The sequence below is a fragment of the Esox lucius genome, chromosome 20, assembly GCF_011004845.1.
Source record: "Esox lucius isolate fEsoLuc1 chromosome 20, fEsoLuc1.pri, whole genome shotgun sequence".
Lineage (NCBI taxonomy): Eukaryota > Metazoa > Chordata > Actinopteri > Esociformes > Esocidae > Esox > Esox lucius.
In genome coordinates this window covers 26,458,903-26,475,535 of record NC_047588.1, presented here as the reverse complement: position 1 = coordinate 26,475,535, position 16,633 = coordinate 26,458,903, and the positions used below count along the sequence as shown (strand labels likewise).

The following is a 16,633-nucleotide window of genomic DNA, read 5'->3' as shown; positions in this document are numbered from 1 at the left end:
ATGGAGGGGAGAAGAGGGAATAGAGAGGGCAGTAACTAGGATGTAGAAGGATGGAGGAGAGAAGAGGAAAGGAGAGGGCAGTAACTAGGATGTAGAAGGATGGAGGAGAGAAGGGGAAAGGAGAGGGCAGTAACTAGGATGTAGAATGATGGAGGGGAGAAGAAAGGGGACGGGTGGGTGATATATTCTTCTTTTCCTTTTTAAAATAGGTATTCATTCTTTGTTCTGGTTGTTTGTGTTTGTGGAGGATGACTTCAGATTGAAGATTGAAGGCTTCCATTCAGGCCTTCAGACGGCCAGGGGAAGGAGGCAGACACCTTTCTCTCTTAACCTTTGGAGAATAGGAGCCTTGAATTTGAATTTCAGAGTCAGAGAGCAATAGGGAGGAGGGAAAAGGGGGATTTGAAGCAGGCGTCATTGAGAAAGGGCCGGCAGTGTGCGTCCCTCTCCCTCCCCCCTGCTAGGGGCCCCGATCGATACCAACTCGGAGCAATAAAGCTTTCCCCCTGTCATCTCCACAGAATACAAAGCAGAATGGAGGGAGGGAGCAAGAGAGAGAGAGAGAAAGAGAGAGAGAGGGGTGAAAAGCTGTTCCGCTAGCCAGACCAATTTCCTACCCCCTCCTCCTCCCAACACACCATCAGCACCCCCCTCTACCACCTCCTCCTCTCTCCTTCTTTCAATCGCTCTTTCTCTCCTCTCCCAAATGCACACCGTGTCCCCTGTGCTCAGACTGTAGAAGGCTGATATCTCTCCATTATAAATAGACCATAAATAAAGAATACAATGAGACGCATTATTCCTCTGATTATCACAGGGAGTGATGGAGGAATGGATGGAGGGAGGGAGGGAGGGAGGGAGAAGAGAGGTAAAACAGACAGAGAATTGGGTGAGCAAAGAAAATGGATAAGAGGGGGGGGGTATTGGAGGGAGGGGGAGGGGAGGAAGGAACAGAGAGAAAGATGGATGTACTGATAGGAGCAGAAGGGAAAGAGGAATATTGATGAGGAAGTGCGGAATGGAGAGAGGAAGGAGAGAAATTGGAAAAGAGAGAGCACAAAGCAGAGAGAGGGAGGAAAAGAGAGGTGAGGGGTCAAACAGCAATCCTTCCAATTGAGTGCCAATTACAGTAATTGTAATCTAGATTCAAAGCAGACAGCTACAGCAGGGAGACGGACATAGACACACAGCGTGAAACAGACCCAGTCAGACAAAGCCCGGAGAATACAGTCTGTGTCTTTATTCCGCGGTTGTGTGGATGCTAGTGTGTGTGTGTGTACACCTGTGTGTGTGCGTGTGTGTGTTTTCAGTGTTGCACATTTTTCTCTATTCTTCTACACTGAATGGCAGCAAAGTCGTCAGCCTGCCAATCAGCCGCTGTGCTGCCCACAATTTAATAACAACTCTCTTTGCTGACTCCTACAGAGCTACTGTGTTCACCTCAATCCCACACACCTCTACACAACCTCCCCTCTCTGTCTCCTCTGTCTCGCGAGTTCTCCCCTTTGGTGGAATATAAGGTGAATCCTTCACCTCTCCTCATCTCCTCTTCTGTGTCCCCTTGCACTGCTCTCTTCTCTTCATTATCTCCTATTTCTGCCCGCTTTACTTCTAGAGCTCCTCTCTACCAAGTGTTGATACCCCTCTACCTAGTGTCCTAACACCCCTCTACCTAGTGTCCTAACACCCCTCTACCTAGTGTCCTAACACCCCTCTACCTAGTGTCCTAACACCCCTTTACTTAGTGTCCTAACACCCCTCTACCTAGTGTCCTAACACCCCTCTACCTAGTGTCCTAACACCCCTCTACCTAGTGTCCTAACTCCCCTCTACCTACTGTCCTAACACCCCTCTACCTAGTGTCATAACACCCCTTTACTTAGTGTCCTAACACCCCTCTACCTAGTGTCCTAACACCCCTCTACCTAGTGTCCTAACACCCCTCTACCTAGTGTCATAACACCCCTTTACTTAGTGTCCTAACACCCCTTTACTTAGTGTCCTAACACCCCTTTACTTAGTGTCCTAACACCCCTCTACCTACTGTCCTAACACCCCTCTACCTACTGTCCTAACACCCCTCTACCTACTGTCCTAACACCCCTCTGCCTACTGTCCTAACACTCCTCTACCTACTGTCCTAACTCCCCTCTACCTACTGTCCTAACTCCCCTCTACCTACTGTCCTAACACCCCTCTACCTACTGTCCTAACACCCCTCTACCTACTGTCCTAACACCCCTCTACCATGCTCCTTTACAGTGTTTTCCTTTTTCTTTACCATTTTCTTCTGTATCCTTTTGTTTACTGTCTCAATCTCTTTCTCCCATCCTGATTTGGTTTCACTGTTACTGTTTGCCTCATTTTGCCAACTTTCTTTCTCTTTCATTACCTCTCTCCACATCCCTTTATCTTTATTTTTCTCTCTCCCTCATCCCTCTCTTCCTCCCTCTGCCTGGCACGGTCCCTGGGGAGGTCAGTAATAATGCTAGTGATGGAGTGAGAGAGGGAGGTGCGATTATTGTCTTGTCGGGAGTCAGAAGAATCGATCGGCCCAGAAATATGAGGCGCGAGAAGGGGCCGCTGTGTCAGATACAATAACCACCAGTTCCCGGGGGCTTAGATGCGCACACACACACACACATATGCATACACACACATGCACATATATGCATGCACGCACACGCGCATACACACCCGTTTGCAAACCCATGCGATTCATACACTGACACAAAAACCCCAACCTTTATTGAAACACACACACAAACACACTCATACACTGACACCCTCTGTCTCTCTTTTATTAACTCATTAACAGATACACACTTGTACCTGTTGGAGAAAAGCAGCTGGCAGGATGATCATTCATATTGTTTGATATCAGATAAATGTTGACGCCTCTCTATTCATCTGTTTTTCTCCACGCACATAGACAAGGACATGGCAGTAGAATCTATCCCAAACCGCTCAAACACGCATGTATAAACAGATGTAAACACGTGCGCGCGCACACACACACACAAACACACCAAGACCTTTTGCTGCTGTTGCCTGGCAACGTGGCCTAGTGTCCAATCACAGTGCAGTACCGTGTCCAGTGATGTCACAGCTGCTGACCAGGAGAGAGAGAGAGAAAATTAAGAAAAACCTTGTCTGTGTACAGACTCAGTAAGCACGACGTTGCCATTGAGAGAGGCTGCTGTGAGCAGACCTGAGAACACAGGATATGTGCGTATTTCCCAGAACATTAGGTGGAAACAGAGCTGCACTTCCTGACCTCCTGCCAAATGGCCACGTTAGAGATACATGTAACCCTGCGATCATACAGACATAGAAATAATTCAAAATCAAACATGAATAAACAAAAGCGAGGTTTAGGAAGCTGCATAGCACAAACAACATTGCAAACGTAATCAGTATGTCTCTTTAGTTATTTAGTCAACTACTAGCACATCTCAAAAGAAATATTAAAAAGTTAAACTTTTTATTTTATTTTAGTATAATTTATTTTTCTTATTTTATTTTCCCCTTGCTTTGACAATGTAAACAAACGTTTCCCTGTGCCAATATTGTCCTTTAGATTGGGAATTAATAGATATTCAGAGCATTTATGTAGTGTATGTGTATGCATGTGCAATAAATAAATGTAGTTTAAATTTGAGGCACAGATGCTTGTTTAAAGAGATGAACAGTCTGCTGAGGGGCCTGAAAAAAAGAGAGGGATTAAGGTGAAGGACAAAGGGCGAAGAGACAGAGGAGAATGACAGAAGAAGGGGAAAGCAACTGAAATACTACAGCACAAAATCTGTGCAATTATTTACTGTCCTGACCACTGTAGCACATTTATTTTTTGTCCTGCTATGACTTCTGTAAAGCTTTGAAAGCCTGGAGTTCGTCTTGGCTGGCGTGAGTGGCACTACCTGAACAGGCCTTGGCTAATCCCCTGGTAGAAAGAGGTGTTATCTGGTTTTCACCCCTGCTGGTTCCTATACAACACCTAAACTTCTCACACTCATACCACCACTTACAATCCTAAAGCTTCCCACGGCGTCACACCAACACAAACACACACTGGATGTTAGGCAGAGTTTCAGACTCATTCCACAGAGGGCCTAGTATATACTGTTTTTTGGTGGGTTTCCATTCAGTTAGTCTGTTAACCAAAGGGTTTCATTGCTTAAAATGTGTTCTCAGTTAATTTTACAATAGATTTTTAGGCACACTGATTGCTGGTCCAGTGTGAATTTGGGATGTGTTTATATTCTTCAGACACCTCTGGGGTTTACTGTAATGTTTTTAAAGTAGATGCTGTGCTCTAGGATGTCCTGTGGTGGCTGTACAGTACATGGGATGCTCTAGGGTGTATCCTGGTGGCCATACAGTACATGGGATGCTCTAGGGTGTATCCTGGTGGCCATACAGTAGATGGGATGCTCTGGGGTGTATCATGGTTGCCGTACAGTAAATGGGATGCTCTGGGGTGTATCATGGTGGCCGTACAGTAAATGGGATGCTCTAGGGTGTATCCTGGTGGCCATACATTAGATGGGATGCTCTGGGGTGTATCATGGTGGCCATACAGTAGATGGGATGCTCTGGGGTGTCTCGTGGTGGCCATACACTATATGGGATGCTCTGGGGTATATCATGGTGGCCATACAGTAGATGGGATGCTCTGGGGTGTCCCATGGTGGCCATACATTAGATGGGATGCTCTGGTGTGTCCCATGGTGGCCATACATTAGATGGGATGCTCTGGTGTGTCCCATGGTGGTCATACAGTAGATGGGATGCTCTGGGGTATATCATGGTGGCCATACAGTAGATGGGATGCTCTGGGGTGTTTCATGGTGGCCATACAGTAGATGGGATGCTCTGGGGTATATCATGGTAGCCATACAGTAGATGGGATACTCTGGGGTGTTCCATGGTGGCTGTACAGTAGATGGGATGCTCTGGTGTCTCATGCTGGCTGTACACCTCTCTTCATCCCTCTTGTTCTCTCTCTTCTTTTGACTCTCTCCCCTTCACTCACCTCCCTCTTTCTCCCTCCGTCCTTCCATTTCTCTCTCTGACTCTCTATGTGGCTGTGGAATGATTGATGTTTACTCTGGTGGCTCCTCCTTCCAAACCCCATCCTGACATCGTACTATCAGGTTGTATCTCTGATTATTTTGATTTTTTCCTGGTTTGTAACATTCCTATAGATAATTGATTATAGTAAAATACAATTTCATTAATGGTTTTTTACATGAATCACATAGAGCTTCCCCTCTATTAGCTTATTGCTATGTTCAGTCCATCTTGTTTTATTCAATGTTACATGTGGGATGTTGTGTTGCCTGATAGGAGCATCTTAGCCCAGCATCCTTAGTGGCCAGAACGGAGTGTCGCTGGTCATGGTTGTCATGGTAACCAAGGCTTAGACCTCCTGAAAGGCAGGAAGGACCCCCCTTGGCCTGGGACACAACACACACGACACACGGGGGAGGGCTGCAGAGATGTCTTCAGACCGATAGCCACGCCCCTCCCAATGCACAGTCTGTCACCGTCTCTGGACAGCCATGACCGCCGCGGTCAACACACATGACTGCACACTCTCACACACGCAATCACAGCTGAACATTTAGACTGGGTCAACCAGAGCTCTTAAATTAGTGAAGAATAAGAGAGGAACTGAGAGAAACAGGGAGAGAGAGAGAGAGAGAGTGAGTGAGAGAGAGAGAGAATAAAAGAGAGAGAGAGAGAGTGAGAGAAAAGGCGAGGGAGAGAATGAAAGAAAGGTTGACAAGGCCTCGGCCTCAGAGGGATGCCACCTGCCTGACAGTGGAATTGATAGCCAATACTGCCCCCATGTGGCTGGTACTGGTACGGAGGAACCCATTTCCACTGTGGAACGGCGGGTCAGCCTTAGGGCTGCTCTTACTCATATTTTCCTCCGTTGGAGGAGTGAGGCTGACAGGGCTGGTTGTCTGAGGGAGGTTTTGATGGCTCATGTCTCCCACCATACAGGCCGGACCACATTATAACTTTGTTTCTTTAACTTTGAGTCTGATTGCGTGGACTAACCTGCCGACATGGGGAACGGTTCAGCATGTACATTAGATTTGTGTTTGCTCTTGGTAATTTATTTTAGAAAAACTGCTCACATATAATACTTTATCATTTGTTACAGGGATTGGTACATCTTTTATTATTTGTTATTATGAGGCATATTTTATATTATTTATATTGCTTAGTTTAGACAAATATATATATATATATATATATATATATATATATATATATATATATCCATCTATATAAATATATATATATATATATTTTATATATATATATATAATATACAGTACATATTATGTATATTATGTATTGTCATTATATATGTTATTTGTCAAAGTGGCCAGATATTGACATCAGAAGAGTAAGGCGGGGGATTGTTTTTCTGTGAGTTGTGCGTGAGTTTCCAGCCACACTGTCAGTTTCCACCGATAGTCTTCCCCCTCTTTATTCTCCACCTCAATCTCTTCAGTCTATTTTCGCTCTCTAGTTCTCTCCCACTCTTTAACATTGTGTGTCCCCCTTTCTCTATGTTTCTGACCCCACTTCCAACTCTGTGGTGTCTTTACTTCCTTCTTTCTCTCTGTCTCTCAATCAGGATGTGGGGGAGGGTGTGGGGCATGTATGGGGGCGTGGACAACAAGAGTGAGGGAGAAAAGAGACAGAGATGGGTTCCAGTGAGTAAGTGAGTGAGTGAATGAAAGAGGGGAGGGAAAGCGTGAGAGAAATAAAGAGGCCACACACGCTCAAACACTCAGACAGATATGACCAAGACAGCGGCACTTGCAGCAATGGACTTTTGCAGTATGTGGTTGCCAGGTAAGTGTCTAGCCTCTCTCTATGTCTTCGTCTCCATGGCCTGATTTAGCCTGCACCATGCGCCTGGGTGTCTGTGAGTTTGTGTTTGTGTCTGTGTCAGGGCTGAGCCAGTTGATTAGCATGGCTGGGACTAACGAGCCTGGCTAATTAGAGCACATCAAAGAGAGGGATGGATGGGAGGAGGAGAGCATGGCGGGACGGATGAATGGATGATTGTCGCAGGCAGAGAGAAAGGTCAGGCATCTCTTTATGGTGTACACAGATGCAGTGTGTGTGTGTGTTTTATATATCCCTAGTCAATAAAAGCTTTTCAAACAGAGAAACTAAAAGTACACCAGCTATGCACTAGTAAAATTCAGTAAAATTAAGAGGTACCATCATTTCTCAGAAGTACATTCACAGGACTGATTTATCAAGTAATCCAAATCAATCAACAAATGTCAATCGCATTTCTAAAAAGATAACATCAGGGATAGATACCATCTCAGAAAAGCATTTACCGTATTTTTGTATTTAATTGACAGGAATGATTCATGCGATGGAAGTCACTACTCACATTCTGGACAGAGATGAATAGGGCTGTGTAAAATCAAGAAACAGAATACACAGAAGATGTAAGAAAAGTTCATATAGGTGTTCACCACTTATTAACCACTGTTTGTTAGACTGTCCTATGTAGGCACCAATCTCTGTGGCATATCCATTTGGTTAGGTGTTGGCGAGGTTTCTTAGAGTAGCTTCCCACTTCCAACTGCAGGAAGAGAGATCATTAAGGTTGCCATGATTCAAGAATGATTTTCCTAACTGTAGGCCAGTTAATAATGGTTTGATAAGAATTTTAACAGTGCTTTGGTACAAACATAATTATGGCCTAGTGAGTAGATATCAGAATGGTGCTAAACACTATCACAGTTAAACACTGGATCAGAATGGAGCTAAGAACAAAATCAGAGTGGAGCTAAACATTAACAGAGCAAGGCTAAACACTAATGGAGGTGAGCTAAACACTAACAGAGCAAGGCTAAACACTATCAGAGCAAAGGCTCAACACTATCAGAGTGGAGCTAAACACGAATAGAGCAAGGCTAAACACTAACAGAGCAAAGGCTCAACACTATCAGAGTGGAGCTAAACACTAATAGAGCAATGCTAAACACTAACGGAGTAGAGCTAAACACTAACAGAACAAGGCTTAACACTTTCAGAGTGGAGCTAAACACTAATAGAACAAGGATGAACACTATCAGAGTGGAGCTAAACACTGTCAGAGTAGAGCGAACCACTAACAGAGCAAGGCTAAACACTATCACAGTGGAGCTAAACACTATGAGAATGATACCACACACTATTAGCATGGTACTACACAATATCAGAGTGGTATTACACACAGTCAGTGTGGATATAAACTATCAGAGTAGAGCTAAACACTATGAGAGTGGAGCTAAACACTATCAGAGTGGAGCTAAACACTATGAGAGTGGAGCTAAACACTATGAGAGTGGAGCTAAACACTATCAGAGTGGAGCTAAACACTATCAGAGTGGAGCTAATCACTATCAGAGTGGAGCAAAACACTATCAGAGTGGAGCTAATCACTATCAGAGTGGAGCAAAACACTATCAGAGTGGAGCTAATCACTATCAGAGTGGAGCTAAACACTATCAGAGTGGAGCTAATCACTATCAGAGTGGAGCTAAACACTATCAGAGTGGAGCTAATCACTATCAGAGTGGAGCAAAACACTATCAGAGTGGAGCTAATCACTATCAGATTGGTATTACACACAGTCAGGGTGGACGTAAACTGTCAGAGTGGAGCTAAACACTATCAGTGAGGAGCTAAACACTATGAGAGAGGAGCTAAACATTATCAGAGTGGGGCTAAACATTATCAGAGTGGAGCTAAACACTATGAGAATGATACTACATGTTATTGGAATGGTACTACACACTATCCGAGTGGAGGCAACCATTGTATCAGATTTTGTATTTTGACCTCACTAGAAGACAAGCAACATTCCTTCTTCATCTGTCTCTCTTCATACACTGTATTTCTACAACTCTGTCTAACACCAGTTGCATGTTAGGTTCATAATAGTAATAGTAAAATAGTAAAAGTATTTTTATATTGACATGTTAGCAGTGCTGCAGGAGTATTAGAGTATTTCTATATAGACATGTTCAACAGTAGTATTAAAATATATCTATATAGACAATTTTGTAGCATAACATTAGAATTAAAGTATTTATATGTAGAGACGTTGGCAGTATTACAGTAGTATGAAAGTATTTCTCAGTAGATTCTGGGCCGTGTTTCTATGTGTGCTTGGCTGTGTGTCTGAATGTGTGTCTGTGACAGTGTTAGTATCTGTATAAGAGAGAGTACAATATTATTAATAGCTACATTGACAGTAAGTGTTAGGTTTAGCACTCTGTTCAAGTTGGTGTTAACTAGGGGAAGTAGAGAGGGGGAAGTGAGAAAGACTCACACCATGATAAACTACCATTTATCCAGCTAGTGTATAAATTATTCTTTATAGATCTACCATCACGCTACATTATACACCTGAAACCATTCGAGGGGCACTTGATTTAGCTCTTAGTTTTCACTTTTGGGAAGTTAATTTGCTTCCTCACATTGGAGCTGTTTGATGATCTATTTAGAGGAATCCCCCTGTCGTCATATGGGATGTGAATGTCAGTAATGAGGGATGGCCAATAGACTTTTCCTTATGACCACTGCTTCCCCATTAGCAGGCTCACTGGAATAAAATAAATCCTGACTCTGCAGATACTGTAGTGCTGAACTGTCCCTACCTTCCTGCTCTCCATAACCTACTCTGGTTGGGCTAGTTCACACGACAGTCTGTTCATAGCCTTTACTGGTTTTCATCCTTCACGGATTCAGACACGGTATTAAAGAGACTTGATGCTTTATAACGTATCCGTAATGGTTGGTAAAGGTTCCGTGTCACACTGCTGCCCCCTATTGGTAGTTAGGCGGTACTCTTTCTTTGTAAATACAATGGTATTCTCTGTAGGACTGTCTACTATCAACCTGTTTCATATGTACTAGCCTATGTAGCACTGTTAGTTGTACTTGTTCATGTCTATTATCATTTCTTTATTGAGTGTTGTTTTGACTTTCGTCAAATGGGGTATTGGAATCTTAAAAAATCAGTAAATAAGCAATTTCTTCTCTGAGCTTACAACATTTATACTGAAACTGAGAGAAAGAGAGAGAGAAAAGGGGGTGAAAAGAGGGGGGAGAGAGAAGAGAGAAACAGAGGGTTTGCTATAAGGCAGGTGGCAGATATAATTAGTTTGCCGTTGGGTGAATTTGCATGTTTTCACAAAAGGGAAGTTGGAGGGAGGGACGGTCACGCCGTAGATGTTGAGGACTCTCAAAAATGAATCAGTAGTTGATACCATACCTGCAAAATAATCTGTTGAGGTAATGTTGAAATGAAGTCTCATTAATGTACCCAGTATTTAAAATGTATTTACACTGATTTCACTTCTCCTGTCCATCACCACCCCACACTTTCTGTCCTTCTCTGCCTCTCTGACTTTGCCTACCTGTCTCCTATTTCTGTCCTTCTCTGCCTCTCTGATTTTGCCTACCTGTCTCCTGTTTCTGTCCTTCTCTGCCTCTCTGATTTTGCCTACCTGTCTCCTGTTTCTGTCCTTCTCTGCCTCTCTGATTTTGCCTACCTGTCTCCTGTTTCTGTCCTTCTCTGCCTCTCTGATTTTGCCTACCTGTCTCCTGTTTCTGTCCTTCTCTGCCTCTCTGATTTTGCCTACCTGTCTCCTGTTTCTGTCCTTCTCTACCTCTCTGATTTTGCCTACCTGTCTCCTGTTTCTGTCCTTCTCTACCTCTCTGTTTTTGCCTACCTGTCTCCTGTTTCTGTCCTTCTCTACCTCTCTGATTTTGCCTACCTGTCTCCTGTTTCTGTCCTTCTCTGCCTCTCTGTTTTTGCCTACCTGTCTCCTGTTTCTGTCCTTCTCTCCTCCTACCACTCACCCTCCCAGCTTCTTTGTGAAAGGGACCGTGCCATGTCTGACCGGCTGACTGATTGACGGACTGACTGCAGTCTGAATGACTGCTTGGTTGACCTACTGACTAAATTACTGCCTTTGTTACTGGCTGACTGACTGTCCCCATACCGAAAAACGGCATATTTGAAAAATCTCCAAACAAATGTTGATGGGCAACCTGAAATATGTATAATATTTGATGTCTCTGTTGGTTCTTGTATGGTACTGACAGTACAGTAGAGAGGATGACTGGAGGAAGTGTTGTGGTATTGTGTTACTATGGTCTGTTGACATGAGAGTAAGTAACAGCAGTATGGAGGTGTCTGGTAGCGTTCTGTTCCCACTCAAACCTCTGCTGTGCCTATTTTTAGACCAAACAAACACTGCTTGTACCTAAAGGAAATAATGAACACAGGCTGCACATTGAATGGCAACAAAATGTCCTGGTAAAAAGCCAACACTGCAATTGCACATTGTTAGGGGACTCTTTTTTTTTTACATGTTGATGCGTAATGATCTGGATCATGTTTAAACTAAATCTGCAATGGAACATGTCTTAAGATGTTAATCTGAACCTAAACCTCTGAGTTCTGTGTGTAACTCCCTGTCTCACTTTCTCTCTCTGTCTCTGTTTCTCTCTCTGTGTCTCCGTTTCTCTCTCACACACAGACATCAGGATGTCAAAGCCAGTAGAAGTTGAAAACACAGGGGCTGATTCTCCAATGGAGAGCACAGGTATGTGTGTGCATATGTATGCGCAATGTGAATGTGTGTGAGCCTGTGAACATGGGTGTGTTGTGTGTGTAATGCACGTGTCATTAATTTCTCATTGTTTCCTATCTCCCCCACACAGATTCAGAGCGGAATGGTTCCGAATCGAATCATCAGGTGTGTGTAACTACGTGGTGATTCTGTCTCCCACATTGCCCACATTTCATTACTGATATAACTGGTAATATACACTACCATTCAAAAGTTTGGGGTCACTTAGAACTGTATTTGTTTTTGAAAGAAGACCAATTGTTTTGTCCTTTAAAATAACATAAAAATGATCAGAAATCCAGTGAATAAATTGTTAATGTTGTAAAAGACTATTGTAGCTGAAAAAGGCTGATTTTCAATGGAATATCTCCAGAGGCCCATTATCAGCAAGCATCAGTCCTGTGTTCCAATCGCACTTGGTACTTGCTAATCCAAGTTTATCATTTAAAAAGGCTGATTGATCATTAGAAAACCCTTTTGCAATTGTGTTAGCACTGCTGGAAACTGTTGTGCTGATTAAAAACGCAATAAATATGGTCTTCTTTTGACTAGTTGTGTATCTGGTGCATCAGCAATTGTGCGTTTGATAACAGCCATAAAATGGCCAGAAACAAAGAACTGCCTTCTGAAACTCATCAGTCTATTCTTGTTCTGAGAAATGAAGACAATTCCATGCGAGAAATTGCCAACAAACTGAAGATGTCGTACAATGCTGTGTGCTACTCCCTTCACAGAACAGCGCAAACTGGCTCTACCCAGAATAGAAAGAGGAGTGGGAGGCCCCAGTGCAAAACTGAGCAAGAGGACAAATACATTAGAGTGTCTAGTTTGAGAAACAAACGCCTCACAGGTCCTCACCGGGCAGCTTCATTAAATAGTGCAGCCACATTTCCAAAAACGTTGGGATGCTGCATAAAATGTAAATAAATACAGAATGTAATGATGTGGAAATATATTCAATAGAAAATAGTACAAAGACAACATATCAAATGTTGAAACTGAGACATTTGATTGTTTCTTGAAAAACATATGCCCACTTTGAATGTGATGCCAGAAATACGTTACAATGAAGTTGGGACAGAGGCAACAAAAGACTGGAAAAGTTGTGTAATGCTAAAACAACGAAACCTGGTGGAATATCACACAATTAATTAGGTGAATTGGCAACTGGTCAGTAAGATGATTGGGTATTAAAAGATCATTCCAGAGAGGATGGATCTGTCAGAAGTGAGGATAGGGAGGGGTTCACCACTCTGTGAAAGACTGCGTGGGCAAATAGTGTAACAATTTAAGAATAACATTTCTCAATGTCAAATTGCAAAGAGTTTGAAAAAAACAGACACAATTCTGAACTGGAAATCATTGCATGGGCTCAGGAATACTTCCAAAAACCATTGTCTGTGAACACAGTCATCGCTGCATCCACAAATGCAAGTTAAAACTCTACCATGCAAAGAAATAAATATAAACAAGATCCAGAAACACTGCTGCATTCCATGAGCCCGAGTTCATTTAAGATGGACTGAGGCAAAGTGGAAAACTGTCCTGAGGTCTTTCGAATCAAAATATGAAATAATTTTTGGAAAACATGGAAGCCGCATCCTCCAGACTAAAGAGGAGAGGGACCATCCTGCTTTTTATCAGTGCACAGTTCAAAGACAACATCTGTGATGGTATGGGGGTGCATATATCTGAAGGCACCATTAATGCACATCTGTGAAGGCACCATTAATGCTGATGTCAGGTCCTGGCTGGGGGCCTCTAGGCATCTCTGCGCTGCCATTTTGATTGTCCACAATTAGAGGCAGCTTCCCCACGTTGCCTCTAATTGGGGACCCTATTTAAGGGTCTCCTGTTACGCTAGTTCCCAGCCTGGTACACCCAGTGCCAGTTCCCTGCACCAGAGCTCCATTATTGGTCCCACGCCCGGAACCAGTGCCACCGCTGGAGGGGTGGGACGATGAGCCACTGCCGCCACTGCCCCCAGAGTGGCTCTACAAGGGACCCCTACTACCACCTCTAGGGTGGCTCAACGAGGCGCCCCTACTACCACCTCCGGAGTGGCGGTCTGACGAGGCCCTGCAGTTGCCACCTCCTTCCTCTGCATCGTATTCCTGTCCTGCATCGGTGGCAGAGCCTCCTCCCTCCCTATTACAACAGCACGGCTCTGTAGTAAAAGTCTGGGTGCTAAACCGGCCTGCCTGCAATCCAGAACTGTCACTCAATGAAAACATTTGCTGCATTATAAAACAAAAAATACAACAAAGGAGACCCCGAACTGTTGAGCAGCTGAAATCCTATATCAAGCAAGAATGGGAATACATTTCATGTTCAAAACTGCAGCAATTGGTTTTCTCAGTTCCCAAATGCTTATAAAGTTTTGTTAGAAGTAACAATGCACAGTGGTAAACCTGCCCGTGTCCCAACTTTTTTGAAACGTGTTGCTGGCATCAAATTAAAAAATTATAATCTCTGTTTCAACATGATACAATTTGATATCACATATGATGTGATATCAAATCATATGATATGAATTAAATATAGAGATAAATAATTTGCACATCACTGCATTCTGTTATATTTGCATTTTACACAATGTCACAACTTGTTTGGAAACAGGATTGTACCTGCAAAACACCAGTGCCAATGACTTCCGGATACTGGCCTTCAAGGCAGACTGGCAAATAAAAAGTTGTACCTCAGACTGGCCAGTAAAATTAATATGTTGGGCAAAAGAAGACAGACACTGGTCAGAGGAAGATTGGAAAAAAGTGTTATGGACAGACAAATCTCAGTTTGAGGTATTCGGATCACATTTGTGAGACACAGACCAAATGAAAAGACGCTGGAGGAGTGCTTGACGCCATCTGTCAAGCATGGTGGATGATGCAATGGTCTTGGGTTGCTTTGGTGATGGTGAAGTAGGGCATTTGTACAGAGTAAAGGGGATCTTGAAGAAGGAAGGCTATCACTCCATTTTGCAACACCATGCCATACGCCATATCCTGTGGACAACGCTTGATTAGAGTCAATTTCCTCCTACAACAGGACAATGACCCATAGCACAGCTCCAAACTATGCAATAACTATTTAGGAAAGAAGCAGTCAGCTGGTTTTCTGTCTATAATGGAGAGGCCAGCACAGTCACTGGATCTCAACCACATTGATCTGTTGTGGGAACAGCTTGACCGTACAGTACGTAAGAAGTGCCCATCAAGTAAGTCCTTTGTGGGAGGTTCTTCAGGAAGCTAGGTGTGAAATCTCTTCAGATTACCTCAACAAATAACTAAAATGCCAAAGTTCTGCAAGGCTGTAATTGCTGCAAATGGAGGATTCTTTGACAATAGCAAAGTCTGAAGGAGACAATTATTATTTAAATCAAAATCATTATTTCTAACCTGGTCAATTACTGTATTTCCTATTCATTTTGCTATATTTCCTATTCAAACTAATTTCATATATGTTTTAAAGGAAAACAAGGTCATTTCCTGAAACGTTTGTGACCCAAAACCTTTGTACCTTTTGCTAAACATAACAATCAGTTAGTCATTTAGAATGGTGACAGTCATGAAATGAACTGCACATATAGTACACTATATAGTACACTGAAAAGCAAGAGATACCTGACAAGTAGCCTAATTCAAGGAGTTTCAATACTTAATAAATGTTTAAAATCTTTTTATTTTTCAATAACCTGAAGGAAATGTTGAAGGAAGTTGTCTTGATTTCTCAAGCTTGAATAGTACAATAGTTACTGATAGTATGTTCATTTGTGTAAGTTAATGCACATTTATTTAGTTTATCTCGATTAAAATTTATTATTAGAATTTGCACATTTTGGATTTCTTTCCCCATCGAAGTCTATGTTCCCTTTTCTCCTGTAGAAATGCACTGAGATGTAATTTCTGTATATTTTTAGAGTTAAAAAAATTATAATAACCAAGGAAAGTATGTAACCTATGAAAATGATTTTTGGAAATGTAGTTAGTGCAGTTAGGACATTTGAAAGTTACTTACTGATTTAATATATTGTTCAGGCAGTAGGGCAGGATTAAGAAATCAAATCATAATTCCACTGTAAGAGAAATCTAGAGCTTATCATTGCTTTGGAAACACACCAAATATGGTGTGTCCTCCGAGGACAGAAACAAAACCCTGCACCATTTGGGGTTCTGGGGATGTGCATTCTTTGTCAGTATTCATGATTATCTTAACTGAGGATAGTTGTCCTTTATACAGGTTCAGCAGATGAAAATCAGTCCTTTTCCCATTTCTCCAACCTTCAGCAGCAACAAGGTGTGTGTGTGGGTCTCTGTATTTGTGTGTGTGTTTGTTCATGTTTGCCTATTAGCAAGTCACATTAAATAGGTTTTTTGGAAATTTTGCATATTTACAGACAGGTACGCAAACTAGAAAATGTTCACAATGGCCAGTTTGGACGGGCTTGTTCCTGGAAGGAAAGGTGACGATACATTCTTTTCTACAGAAAATATTTCCTCTTTGGAAATGGTTCTCAAACTCTGGTCTGCAGACCTGAATGGGTCATGCACAAAGTCACTGGCCAGGTCTAAAAAATCTAATGAATAAAATATCTGTAACAACAACAAGAAATCCAGAAAATGACTTCAAAGGTGTAATACTGACACGTTCAAACAGCCTGCCGTGCCAGTGAATCCAACGCCCTCTTTCTCAAACGTAACGTTGTTTCCTGTTCCGTATTTTATTTTGTTCCTGTCAATCCTCATTCTTTTATCCCACATTCTGTTTAATTTGTGTCAGTTCTATTTCATTTATTAAATGTCCTCCGTTCTCCCTGCGCTTGTGTCCTTCCTCTGTGTGACATTGTTACAAATACAATTTATGATTTTACCCATCCATGTTAGGGCTGCAACAACTGCTTGATTAAAATTGATAATAAAAACAAAACGTATTGATTATTTGGGTCAATGTGAGAT

At 42.6% G+C, this 16,633-nt stretch overlaps 1 protein-coding gene across 8 annotated transcripts in view; it reads left to right on the top strand.

The window, feature by feature from the left end:
* The window catches only part of pou2f2a (POU class 2 homeobox 2a), a 51,866-nt gene that overhangs the window by 19,311 nt on the left and 15,922 nt on the right, over positions 1 to 16,633 (top strand). For 5 of the 8 annotated variants that reach the window (XM_020040958.2, XM_020040956.2, XM_020040955.2 and 2 more), the window contains exons 2-4: positions 11,586 to 11,651; positions 11,770 to 11,804; positions 15,918 to 15,974. In XM_020040958.2, the coding sequence (XP_019896517.1) occupies positions 11,586 to 11,651; positions 11,770 to 11,804; positions 15,918 to 15,974 (158 nt within the window). Of the gene's footprint in view, positions 1 to 6,730; positions 6,880 to 11,585; positions 11,652 to 11,769; positions 11,805 to 15,917; positions 15,975 to 16,633 lie in introns of those variants that run through there. The other 3 variants (XM_010903579.4, XM_020040957.3, XM_020040960.2) reach the window with 2 other exon arrangements.